The sequence below is a fragment of the Camelus ferus genome, chromosome 10, assembly GCF_009834535.1.
Source record: "Camelus ferus isolate YT-003-E chromosome 10, BCGSAC_Cfer_1.0, whole genome shotgun sequence".
Taxonomy (NCBI): domain Eukaryota; kingdom Metazoa; phylum Chordata; class Mammalia; order Artiodactyla; family Camelidae; genus Camelus; species Camelus ferus.
In genome coordinates, this window is record NC_045705.1 from 30,589,217 (window position 1) to 30,602,972 (window position 13,756).

At 39.3% G+C, this 13,756-nt stretch overlaps 1 protein-coding gene across 4 annotated transcripts in view; it reads left to right on the forward strand.

Moving 5' to 3' along the window:
- Nucleotides 1-1,020: 1,020 nt before the first annotated feature.
- The window catches only part of C10H11orf49 (chromosome 10 C11orf49 homolog), a 170,604-nt gene continuing 157,868 nt past the window's right edge, over nt 1,021-13,756 (forward strand). Inside the window, exon 1 of one of the 4 annotated variants that reach the window (XM_032488623.1) lies at nt 1,021-1,172. In XM_032488623.1, coding sequence (XP_032344514.1) covers nt 1,127-1,172 — 46 coding nt within the window. In that variant the 5' untranslated portion in view covers nt 1,021-1,126. The remainder of the gene's footprint in view (nt 1,173-13,756) is intronic. The other 3 variants (XM_032488625.1, XM_032488624.1, XM_032488626.1) reach the window with 3 other exon arrangements.

A 13,756-nucleotide genomic window follows, 5' to 3' on the forward strand; every position in this document is an offset into this window, starting at 1 on the left:
AGGGAGAATTAGGAGGTTTGAAGCTTCTGCTGGAGGAGGCTAAGAATAGATCACTCAGAACACAAAGAGAAGAACCTCCTCTTTCCTTTTCCTCCCAGTGTAGGTGGTCCACTGGTTTCCCAATCATTCCTTTGATAGAATGATTTTTGTTTTCTTTCTTTCTTTCCACAAAACCTCACCTTGTGTTGGGGAGAATTAACTAAAAAAGTGAAGACAGAGTGGCTTTTTCTACTAGGTTTGAACTGTGGCAAGTGCCACACACCACTAACCTGTGTTGGGAGTGGAGAGGAGCAAAAAGAGAAATATGCAGGTATCTGGGAAGTCAAAAACCAATTAATGCTCTCCCCTCTTAAAGGAAAAGAGAGCAATTAGGCATATGAGGGGAAAACCCCAATAGGTGTTCTTGTTTGTGCATCCTGTCCCCCCAAGAAGTGAAGTGTCTCAGTAAGAAAAACAAAAAAACAAAAACAAAAACAAAAACACTTGGGAAGGGTACCAAAGAGCAAAGGATAAGAGTTGAAGGAGGGGCTATAAAGGTGGAGGAATTTTAGGGGAAATGTCAATGATATCATAGAGGACTTCATGAATACCTTACGGATGCCCAGCCTTGTCCTAGGCAGAAAAGACGCATCCCCGATCTCAAGGAGCAGTCAAGGTATACGCATTAGAAAGCACTTTGTAATAATTTAAGACAGACAGTAAATAATAAAGAGATAAAAATAGGTAACGGGATATTAAATGTTTATGGGAATTTAAGGGTGGGAGCAATTATTGTGAATTAAGGTAACAGTTGTAAAAGCAGGAATAATTATGAAATTCAGAAATTGCGGATATATATTGAGGGCTGGCAATAATTTTTCGACACCGGGAAATATGATAGTTTCTGCATCTCAAACTCCTCTAAAACCAACTCCTCAAGAAAGGGAGTCCAAAGAAACTACGACCACTTCCGCTACCGGAACTAGTGCGGCAAGCTTGGCGTTGCGATACGGAGGCTCTTTGCGTGACACCCGCTCTGCCTCCCGCCTTTCCTCCCGCCTCGTGGGTGCCATGGCAACGGCGGGAGCCAGAGACCTGGCTTCCGGAAGCCAGAGAGCTGGCGCTCTGGAGCTACCCCGGTCAAAGGATGCTGAGTCCAGAGCGCCTAGCCCTACCGGACTACGAGTATCTGGGTAGGCGCTTCCTTCAGCTTCGGGGAAGGAAAGAAGTGCAGACGAATTAGGCCAGGGTCTGGGGAGGAGGCGGGGGTAGGGTCTGAGTGGGAATGGGTAGGGTGGGCTAGGGAGGGGCGGGGAGCGGGGAGCGGTACAGGGCCTGAACGTGTGAGGCCCAGCGAGGAGGAGAACAGTATCTGGGAGTAAAGAATGTCTAAATTGTACAGGGTAGTGCTCAAGCAATGTGGATTGTGCTCAAAGTGAAATAGGTTGGAGTTGAGAATTGGGGGCCCTCTGGGGGTATTATTAATATGCTGCTAGTGGAGTGACCCTGGAACCTTGAAGTGCCACATCAGTCGTTCTGTGAGCAATCATTGAACCGTTATAGCAGCAGCTAACATTTTTGAGAGTTTCTTTTACAAGAGACACTATGCTAACTAAGCATTTTGCATGGATTCTTTATTGAATCTTCACAACAGCCCTAGGAGGAAACTCTGTTTTTCTTCCATTTTGCAGACAGAGAAACTGAGGCTGAAGAGGTAACTTGCACAAATAAGGCCACACAGCTAGAAAATTGTAGAGCTAGGATCAGAACTTAATCTGTCCACTCCTGAGCCTGATCTTTTTACCACTTTGGCTGTGGCTGTATTACTTTATACACACTGTAGCACCTTCAGCGTGTAAAGCATTTACTGAATGAAAAAAAGGACATTTACATATACATGTAGGTATACACACACATTTAAAAAATTAATAGACTTTTTTTATAGCAATTTTAAGTTTATAGTAAATCAAGCAGATATTATAGAGTGCTCCCATATACTCTCTCTCCCTCCCACTCAGAGTTCCCCCTGCTATTAACATCTTGTTGAGGGGAAGTATAGCTCAGTGGTAGAGTGCGTGCTTAGCATGCCTGAGGTCCTGGGTTCAATCCCCAGTACTGCCAATAAAACAAAGAAACCTAATTACCTTCCCCTCCAAAAAACAAACAAACAAAAAAACCATCTTGTTACAATTGATAAACCAATATTGATATATTATTATTAAATGAAATCCACAGTTTACATTAGGGTTCACTCTTTGTGTTGTAGTTTTATGGGTTTTGACAAACGCATAATGTCATGTATACACCATTATAGTGGCATGCAGAATAGTTTCACTGCCCTAAAAATCCTTTGTGCTCTATCTGTTCATCCTTCCCCTTGTTCCCCAACCATTGACAACCACTGATCTTTTTACTGTCTCTCAAGTTTTACTTTTCCAGAATGTCATATAGTTGGAGTCATACAGCATGTAACCTTTTCAGACTGGCTTTTTTTCACTAAGAAATACGCGTTTAAGGCCCCTTCATATCTTTTCCTGGCTCGATAGCTCATTTCTTTTTATCACTGAATAATATTCAATTGTATGGATGTATGCTACACATATTTTTAAATCTGCAAGACTTTTAATAGATTAAAGCAGTGCCATAACAGTGGAAAGCCTCTATGCACTTTTTTTTTTTAATGAAAAACAGTTCTAGTTTAAATTTCTGAATTAGTAATATGGAAACTAGATTACAAAATATAAAGAAGTTTACAGTGAGAAGTCTCCTCCAACCCATTTCCCTCCATCTGCCAGTTTCCATCCACCCTCAGCCTCCTACTAGTAACCACTATTACTGATTTCCTGTGTATCCTTCCAGAGTTTAGTTTATTATGTATATAAGGGAGAATACACTTTTCATTTACTATACCTCAGAGTGATTTCTGTATCAGTAGAGAGCTTTCTCATTCTTTTAAAAAAATTTTAGCAACATAAATAATAAATATAGTATTTAAATAATTTATTTGACCAGTTATTCATTGGTAGACATGTTGTTTTTAGCCTTTTGCTATTACTGAAAATACCCCACTGAATAACCTGCAATTTTGTTCCATCACTAATATAGCAGCAAGGATGAATTCCACAAAGGGAGATTGGTGGGTCAGTGTATATGCATTTTAAATATTGATAGATATTGCCAAATTGTCTTTCACAGAGGTTGTACCAATTTACACTGCCACCACCAAGGTAAGTAAATGCCTGTTTCCGCATAATCTTTCCAACAAACAATATCAAACTCAAACCATCAGATATTTTCTACCTGTAAGTGACAAATAGCCCCAGGGTAGATTTAATGTGCATTTCTTTTATGAAGTTGAGCATCTTTTCACCAAGTTTAAAGGCTATTTGGTTTTTGAAAGGTGTATAGAGAGAGAGAGAGGAGAGGGAGGGAGAGAGAGATTAATTGACAACATTTATTAATCAGCCAAAATATCATAATTATATCACAGATAATTTGGCATCCAATGAATAATAATAGTGTCTAACAATGCCTAGACTTTTGCTAAGGATTTTATGTATTTTGTTTACCCAGTACTAATGAATCTATGAAGTTTTGAAAAGCTTAGTCCATTGTTCAGTTCCTTGAATGTTTGCCTTTTTGACATATTTAAGTTATATGCGTCGAAGGCTTGACATATTTAATATATTGATGCTTTGGTGAGTAGAAGTTGGTGGTTCCTCTGTAAGTGGCTTTTTCAGGAAGGCTAATCCAGTGGCAATGTTGAAAACGAATCTATAAACAGAATCAGAGTTTCGGATTGATTGAAAAAGCTTTAGTGTCTAGCCATTTACCAAATTTTTGAACTCTGGACAAATTGCTTCATCAGATTCTGTTGCACATTTAAGTGTCTTAACTTTCTGTCCCAGTCACTGTCTGGACATTCATACTGCCCTAAGCAGGGTCGTACTGCTCACTGGCTTCCTCATGGTTCGTCAAACCACACAACTCTGCTGAAATGCCTTTGTCTTTAGTTGAGAACAACCCTACCCACCACAGTTTGGTCTCTTTTAGAAGAATGTTGTTACTGTTTTGAAGCATTCACCTTCAATTTAATGACCACTGAAAATCACCCCATATAGATTAATGAAATTTTTTTTGCAGGGGGAGGTCATTAGTAGTTTAATGAAGTATTTTCTGATTTGAAAACTTAAACACCTGTGGAGGTTTTCTGGCTTTTCTTTTCTTTTTCCTTTCTTCTCTTTCCCTCCTCCCCTTCCCTCCCTCCCCCCTTCTTCTTTTTATCAAATTATAGTCACTGACATGTGTAGACCTAGCGAAGAAAGTACATATAGAAAAAAGAAAATTTCAGACACAGGAAAGCTGTAGGTATTCAGTGCAACAGAAAAGTGAAAGCTCAATATCCCTTGGTAAGTATCTCTGGAGACCTCTTTTTAGTATTATGGTATAAATTGCAGGGATACCTATTCAGTGAATATCTGCAGATTTCCCTTTCTACCTGCTAGCCAGGGCTTATATTTGCCTTTTTGACCACTAGTGAAAAAAACAATCTTTCATCTTGTTGGGTAAACTGATCCATTCCCCACTGACTTTGTGGATTAGGAACCTGTAATCATGGCCTGGAATGGTTTGGGATCTTAAGATCATCATTACAGAATCAGCTGAATGATGTTCATGCCTTCAGTCATCAGAATGGAGTGATAGAAACTGTGTTAATGCCCAGGCCTGAATAGAGAGAGTCTGGTAAGGAGATGAAATAAATACAGAGCCCTTGAACAGTTTCCAGTCTTATGAAAGCTACTTATGGGAAGCTTCTCCCAGAGGCTGAGGTGTGTCTGTGTGTCTGGTTGGGTGTGGAGAGCTCTCCAGAGCCGAAGGGCAGCCTGTTCTGGTCCCAGGTTTGCAAAACACACCACCTACATGCTGACCTGAGTATAAGCATGAGGGTGTGAGGTTTATTATTTTACCCCACCTAATATGGTGAGGTGCATGCTTTCTCATGCTCCAATTTGCCTCTTCTGTTTCTATGGAAACTGCTTATTCTCACTAAGGTTGGTAGTGGATTGGCATAATAGATAACTCTAGGAAATCAGAGTCTTCTTTGGAGACTGTACTTTTAGAGGAATCACAGTAAACTGGATAGTTATTTTTAAGCTATAGTTTTTGAGCACTTCATATATACCTAGCACTGTGCCTTCACGCATTGAATCTTCACAGCCACCGTATAAGGTAGGTATTATTATTAGTCCTATTTAGTAGTTATTAATAGTATCTCCTCATTTTACAAATAAAGAAACTGAGGCTTAGAAAGGATAATTGATTTGTGCAAAGCCACATAGGTGATGATGCATAGCAAAGAAGGGATTCAAACCCAGGTTTATCAGATTCCATTCTTGTTTTTCCCTCTCTACCAAGGAGATAAAAATAAACCAAAACATCTGCTGCCCACAAAGGGCAGTGAATTTTGCTTCCCTTTTAAGAATGAAGCTCTTAAACGGTTCATTAGTTGCAAATAAGTTTCCTGAGACCAGGAATTATATCTCACTCATCATTGTATATCTGCCTTTCACAATATAGGCATGTATACATACATATGTGTTAAACTGAATATGAATAATCTGACTTCAGAGTACCCCAATGTGAGCCACTAACAACAATAACTAAGACTTATTAAGCACTTACTATGTACCAGGTAACATTTTAAGTGCTTTACATATATTAATGCACATGAAAATAATTTCAGTTTTTATCTCCATTTCACATATGAGGAAATTGCAGCGCAAAAGTGTTAAATTACTAGTTAGTAAGTCCTGGAGGCAGGATTCTAATCCAGCAGCCTGACTCCAGAGTCCACATTGTTAAACTCCATGCTATGAATACCCCGAGCAGCTCCAAAAATGAGGCTCCAACGATTGTGTAGACCTGCATGCAAAAGTTACATGGATTTTGCAGTAAGTACAGGTGACTCCAGGGGCTTAATTTAACATTTCTACCAGGAGGGGGCATCCTAGGAGCCAGGATGAATTAGGGAATAGTAAAATTCCAGTTCTCTCTTGCCACTGGACTCATCTCTCAAAGGCAGGCAGGCAGTGGCTTCTAAAAAGAAGCCACTTAGGAGAGTTTTAATGACAATAATCTTTGTACTTTGGGTAGCTGTGTGACCTTGAATAAGTTACTTAACCTCTCTGTGCTTTAGTTTCCTTATCTGCAAAATGTAGATAATAATAGAACTTACCCTGTACATGTAAGCAATACATTTTAGAGCAATGCCTGGCTGCTATACTGTACCTACATTATGAAAAGAGGATATACAAAGATGAGTAAGATATCTTTCCTTTTAGGGCACCTGGGTAGGTACTCAATAAAGATTAGCTGGTATTATTATTGCTATGCTTTTATAAAAATATATAATATGTCTGTGGCAGCCATGAAATTGTGCCTCTCAGATCTCCTACGGGGATGGGAAAGGAGGGGAACTGCCTCCCAACCCCAGCTCTCAATCCAACAGCTTGTTCACGCTGAGGTCACACTTCCCATAGGCTGCTCCCAGCAGATGACTGGGTGGAGAGACCCACTTTTATGAGAAATGTGACTTCTCTGGTGGTGACTTTGGCTTGAGGACTCCCACTGTACTGCACTCTAATACTCTCAGTCTCTGTCTCTTTACAAGGGTCAAACCTGCATTGTGGTCTGTCAGCTCTCCCAGCCTCTTCCAGCTCCCTCTCCATTTCCCCTCTGGGCTTTTCCCCCAGTATATCTCTTGCATGTCTGATCCTGTCCTGTTGTCTGCTTCTCAGAGAACCTGGACTAAGACAACATCTAACAGTCACTGTTATAGTCCCTTCAGTCATGAGGTTAAGAGAGTTTCTTCAAGCCTTAGCAAAGGTTCTAACATGTGACTCTATGCTGGAGATTCTTAAGTGTTACTAATCCTTTTTTTTTTTTTTTTTTTGCACTTGCTGATATCATAGAACATGATATTTACTTGTCTTACGGCCAGACAGAGTTTCTTTTTCTGCTTTTGGATGAATCCTGATAAGCAAACTTATTTTTGTTTGAATATAATTAGTGAACCTTCCAAACCCAACCCTGTGCTAGGGAACATTGCTATTTACAAGTTAACAGAAATACTCTTAGGACTTTAGAGTGCTTGGGTTGTTTCAGAAAGGAGAAGAAATAATATTATGGATGTTACACTGACCTCCTAAATCTTTGGAAACTAGGTTTATAATGTATAAAACTGGTCCCTTAAATAGTAATTCACAATATCATCTTTCCTTTATTTTTCCTCCCTTTTCCTTCCTTTCTTTTCTTCCTAGTTGTTCTTTTCTTTCTTCCTTCCTGAATACCTTCTCTCTATAAAGCAAAGCATGAATATAAAGTGTCCCTCTGTATAGGAACTTATGCCATAGATGGGAGATGGGACATACTGATAAATGATTGTAACACCAAATGACCATGTAGTAAGTGCCGTTTCAGAGTGGGTGAACTGTATGTATGCAGGTATCTTAGTGCTTTCCCAGTTTGGTCAGCAGTTTATTACACTGTCACTGCTGGTCATGGCAGGGGCAGAGCAGTTCCCTAGGTGGCCCAGTTCTGGGATGTGCCTTTGGGAGTTGTTCCTGGAGGTTCAGCCTAGACTCTGTTTCTTTCACCTTTCCAAGGATTCTATAAGCTACTTAATAAATGTGATCAATATCTTTTTGTTGGAGGATAAGAGTGGGTGCATTCTAAGGCATGTTGTTTGTTGACCCTCACCCACCCCCATTTCTCCAGGATAACTGATTATGGATGAAGTCAGTGTCATTCTTGGGTTTAAAAATAGTTCTGTAAATTTTTTAACTTGCTTATTATTTATGTATTCAAGTAATCTTAAAATCTTTCCTCCAAATGCTGTCCAAAAGTTGGGAATCACTTGTATTTGTTTTAAATACCACATTTGGTAAATGAGTAAGTTTAGGAAGCTGAATAGGTAATTAAAGTTTTAAAAAGTGGTAATAGTAGATCAGGAGAGACTAGTGATCCATTAGCTTATCTCTAGTTCATCATCCTGTTTATGTCTTTCTTAACACTTACCACAATTATCTTGCCTATCTATTTGCATATTGTTATGGTCTGTTTCTTACTAAAATGTAAGCTGTAAGGGCAGACTTATTCTCTCAGTATTTCCAAAATCTAGCACAGTGCTTGGCCCAAGTTAAGTGCTCAGTTGTTAAATGAATAGTCTGCTTTAAGTAACAGAATGATTTTTTTTTTCAAATAGGAGAAAGGAATCCAGTTCAACAAGTAGTTATTGAATTCCTACTGTGTGAGAGACACTAGGCTTTTTTCCCCCTCCTTCCATGGACAAATAAAGGATGACTGATCAAAATTGTTCCTCCTAATGCTGTCCAAAAGTTGAGGATCACTATTATTTGCAGAAGTACAACGTTTGATAAATGAGTAAATTTAGTTTCTTGGTTGATACCATATTTTCTTTGTTTTGGTTACACAACAGTAAGATTTAATCCATTTTTAAAATGGTATTTTATGAAGGAAGGAAATTTTATACAATTTTGGGGCATCTCCTTGAGATCCTGTCTTCATTTGAGCAGAGTAGTATGCTTTGATTAAGACTGGAATTACCCTTGTCAACTGATCCCTGGGTCCTCTGTGTTGGGATGCCCTTGAACTACTTCCCTACGGGCCTTAGGAAATAGCTCAGTCTATGATAGGAATTTCAAGTCAAAACACATTTCTCTGAGCAGAATTTTAATGATTTATCAAAGAGAGGAGGGATTTTCCCAGACACATCTGAACTTCCCAAATTACTGATCCCATTAGCTATGTTTTCTTTTAAGCACCTTTCTTTAAACAAAGTAATTACTGCTGAAATCATCCAATGTATTTTTCATAAAAGCTTTTGACTAAGTTTTGTTTGATTAGCAGGAACCCAGTAAAAGTAAATATTGTTTGAGAAGGCACTTTCAGAGCCCTTTCTTTTTCTTCCTTGAATTAGCTTTTTAAAAGTGCTGTTCTTTGGAGAGAGTAAGAGCCTTTTTCCAGCTGTCCTATTGTGTAGCTCAAGGTCTTGTTAATACTATTATCTGGCCTGGAGATTACAGGTAATTGTGATAAAACACAAGCTTTGGTTTCTATAATCTTGGACAGAAATCTGTTTGTGCCCAGTCCTTCATACAGGTGTTTGTTAAATTCAGACTTCTCTCACCTGGGATGGCCTCTCTGGCCCCCCGTAAGCAGAGGTATCTGGCAGGGGTAGGGCTGCATTAGAGGCCTTGCCTTTTTTTTTTTAATCATGTGGCAGAACTCCAGTGACCAACTTACATACAACATGTGCGCTAAATGGGAAAATTATATATTTTAAAACAGGCATGCTTGAAACAATAACACTTTTGAATGTGAAATGTACCAAAAGGCCACATGTCTCTGGCTTTGCTTGTCAAATGGAGAGGCTGCCAGAACGACTCGGCTCCATGGTTCTCATGCCCTAAAGTCCTGCAAATTGACACATAAGTAGGCAACACACAAAGAAGCTCAGCCCTTGAGAAAGTGAGTTAGGGCGCTTGGGCTGGCCTCCTCTCTGTGCAGAGTTCTTTCCAGCTTCGTTTCTTCTGTCCTATCTTAGTTTTTCAGAAAGGAGAGATTAAATGTGTCTGGTATTTCAGCATGTTAACTGCACTGGCAACATGAGGCTAGCACTCAGGCCACTGTTCAGCCTGTCATATGGAAGGAGTTGCCTTTCAGGGGAGATTATAATTGTGTATGTAGCCACACAAATGCACATTCTGCCTGGAGGAAAATGCACAGAAGAGGAGGCCTTATGCTGCCACTCAGGTCTCTTTGTGGAGGCTGCATAAGAAGCCCTTACATGGCACAGTCAACTCTTTTGGGCTTAATGAGTCATCTTTTTGTGTGATGCCTACTTCAAAAAAAAAAGGGGGGGGCGGGGGTTGGGGAAGAAGAAGAAACACACTCTTCCCCAAGTGAGTTGCTTTTATTGGCCCTGAAGCTTTGTTGAAGAGTTTTGTACATTCCTGATGACATCATTTACAATACTAGTGCACAGACAGTAAACAAAAAAATAACTTAGCTTTCAGGCATTTAGGCAAAACTTAAATAGTCCAGTTTAGAGAAATGATAATAAGCTTTATAAACAGCAAGCACATGAGCTTGAACAGCAAGCATAACCCCAGTCTTTTTTGGAATGTGAGGTGTTGAAAGATGGCTGTAGAGAAAACTAGAAGCTTGACACTTTTGAATCATGTGCAGCTCAGACTTGAGTCCATGGTCTAGTATTAATCCCAAGCAGTATGTTGTAGTTAATGGGTAAATACACACTACCATGTAAGTCATTAAGCTCCTTAAGCCATAGCATTTTACATATAAGAAAAGAAAATATTACCACCTACCTCACAGGAATGTTAGAAGATTGAGAAGATAAACATGTCGAGCTCTTTATAAGAGAAGTGTTTTGTAAATAGAAAATACCATTATTTTTCTCCTTGATCAAATTTCCCCAACACATGGAGTTGATAAAAGTTACCGCACAGGAGGTTGAGAGGATGAATTAATTAATATATGTCAAGTATCTTAATGTAAACTATTTAATGAGACCTAAAATTGATTGTCTTTCTTGGTAGTCTGCAAACCTCCAAACCTGATACTTGTGCACATAATTAACTTATAAAGTCTTACATATGCCATCAGTCATTTGCCTTATCTTCAAGGGCTGGCATGGTAGAGGATAGTGAAAATACAGGTAGAAGAAAATAGGTTAGGTCTCCAGGAAGAATGGCCCTGCCTTTTTTCTCTTCAAGGTTATGCCTACGAATAGTCTTTGGAGTCTTGCTTATCTCTGTTGCCATGTCTGGACATAGGTAGGCACTGTTTTGACCTTTGTTCTTCCAGTAAATATTTGGTTTTGATCTCATGTTTCTAAAGAAGAAACAAAATTATAAGGAAAAGAAGTGATTGATTTGTCTCACACTGTGAACTTTTCTTATCATTTCTTAGTAGCTAAGAGAAAATAATTATTGTTGAAGGACCTGACATTGGGTTCCTTAACTGGAAAGTTCTTAAACTCAGCCAAGTAATAAAAACAGCCTTGGTTGTTATCTTTAGAGGAGAAGGAACACCAGAAAATAATTTGTATTTTTAAATGACAAAATTATCACTGACATCCCTGGTTCCATTTTTGTTGGTATTTTCATAAGATTTTAGGCAACACAACCCGAGAAGACCCCTCAGGTTAATTTTCCAGTTTAGAATTTCATCTTTTGTTTCCAAGTATAGTAGCATTTAGGTAACTTCACTTCCCAGATTTCATTTTCTATTAGATGTCACAAAATGGGAAACACTATTTCATTTAAATTCTTAACCATTACCAGAGATTATTTCTCTTACATTTTCCTTTATACATAAATATTATTCCAACTTCTAAGTAGTACAGCCCCCCAAATTCTGTCTTAAGTTGGAAATATATTCAAATAGATGTTCTTGGTATCCCAGCTGTAGTCATTCTTATATCCAGGAGGTCTGGAGATAGGCAGCAATATCATTCAGTCCTTACAAGATATTTGTAAGATAGGTACCAGCCTGATCCCCAGTTTTCCATGAGGAAACTGAAATTTAGGTTATGTAACCTGCCCGAGGTCACCAAGCTAGTAAATGTGGAGGTGAAGCTTCAGTGAGGTTTATCTGACTCTAAAGCCCGTGTTGTTAGCTAGTTTGCTCTCAGGTCCTACTTCTTAAGGCTCTCTTTCCTTTTCAGTCCCTATAAAGTTCATAAAATATTAACGAACTAATATTTTAATAGAAATTTCTTCAGAACATGTGATATTTTCCCTGGACTTTTTGGTATAATATACAGAACATAATTTTACATTTTCTTGATGATATGGTATCATTATTTTAAACATCATTTATTATATTGTACTATAGACATGTTGTGACATTTACTCATGAGGGTGGATGTTAGGAAACGGGGACTCAGAGAACTTAAGTAAAATTTCCATCGTTTATATAGACAGCAGATAGTGCAGCTAAGATTTAACTCTAGTTCTTCTGATTCTAAATTTAGTGGCTTAGGTGCCACTCAATCCATGTCAGTTAAATCTGATTTTATAGCTATTAGTTAATGATAAGAACTTCCCCCATGCTTAAAACTCTCCTCTTTCCAGACCAGTGTTTCCTAGTAGGTCAGTAAACTGTTGAGGTACCCTGAGGTTTTGTACTTTATGGGATTTTGTGCCACTGATCTCTCAGGGTGATGGTTGAGCAGCAATTGTAAAAAGATCCCCCACTGATGCCACCCTTGCCAGTGCGATGGCTCACACAAGAGAGAACTTTATTTCTCTCTAACTTAATCCAAGTCCCAGAGGTGAAAGACAGGATCTCCTCTAGGACACCATCGTAGGATTTCAGGCGAGCAGGGCAGCCATGCCGTTTGAAACACTGGGTTTCCGAGGACATCTCAGTTGTAGCCATTTCTAGTTACAGAATGGAAAAGGGGAAGGAATGAGTCCAGGGCAAACACCTTTTAAGCAAAGTAAGGCAGACATCGGAACCATCACTTGTGCTCACATTTCATAGGTGAGAACTTAATCTAAAACCCCAGCTAATTGCACTGGAGCCTGAGAATTGAAGTCCAACCAGACAATCGTGTATAAGAAGAATAGGAGCGCATATTTGGGGGGTGCAACAGTAATCTGCCATATCTTGTATGTGCAGGGGAGATGTCTCTCCCACTCAGGGTGGTTGAATTGTTGGTAGCTGCTTGCCCTTATTCAGAAGCAAAGCACAGATGTACCATGGGTGTTTGACTTTTCCTCGCCTTCCTCTACCTCTTAGATATTTTATCCCTTATCTCTGCTCTCCACTCTTCTGTCTTGTGCTACCACTGAGCTTGGTTGCTCCCTTTTTATTATTATTTTCTTTCTTAACTCTTTGTCTCCTGTCACTTCTCTTATATCACTTTGTCCTTTGTAAACATTTCCAACTAATCAGAATAGGTCTCTTTCTACACTTTAGTGAGCAATGTAATGTTAGGGTTTTAGTTCTTTATTATTGTGTTGGTTGCTGGGTGTTGGGGCTTACTTTGCTGCCAAATAAAAAATTTTTGAGTGGGAGTTAGAGACCCATTATAGGAATCTAAACCTTGTCTCCAGAGAACTAGTTTTACAATAAAGATATTTATCTTCCTCCGCTGAGAATAGTTGGTAAGAGATTTAGAAGAACAAGGAAAAGGTGGTGCCACAGAAACCTGGGGAAGGAATGAGTTTCAAGGTGCAGGGAGTGTTCAGTGATATCAGTGGCCTCAGAGAGGTCAAATATGATAAGAGCTGCAAAAGAGATTGCTAGTGGCATTAGGTGAGAAGTTTCAGTGGAGTAGTGTGGCAGGATGCCAGATTTTCCTGGATTGAAGAGTAAATGGGAAGGGTGAGGGAACTGAGAAAATAGGTAGGCTAGGTTTGTTTCCAGAAACTTGGTGGGTTGGGGCAGGAGGAGAGGGGGTGATAGCAAGAGTAGGGAGAGTTTATTGTTGTTTTTAAGTTTTTAGATGTGTATGTTTATCAGCTGATGGAAAGGGAGCCATTGTAGGAAGGAGGGGAGATCCAGGAGAAGAACAGGATGATTAAATGATGGAATGCTTTCTCAAAAGAGGTGGGAGGGAATTCCTGGATCAAGAGCAGAGGTGCAAGGTTGTTTTCAGAGGTGGGAATCAGGGCCGTATTTCTCCATTTGGCTCTATAGGCATTATGCCTAATCTGTAAGCTGT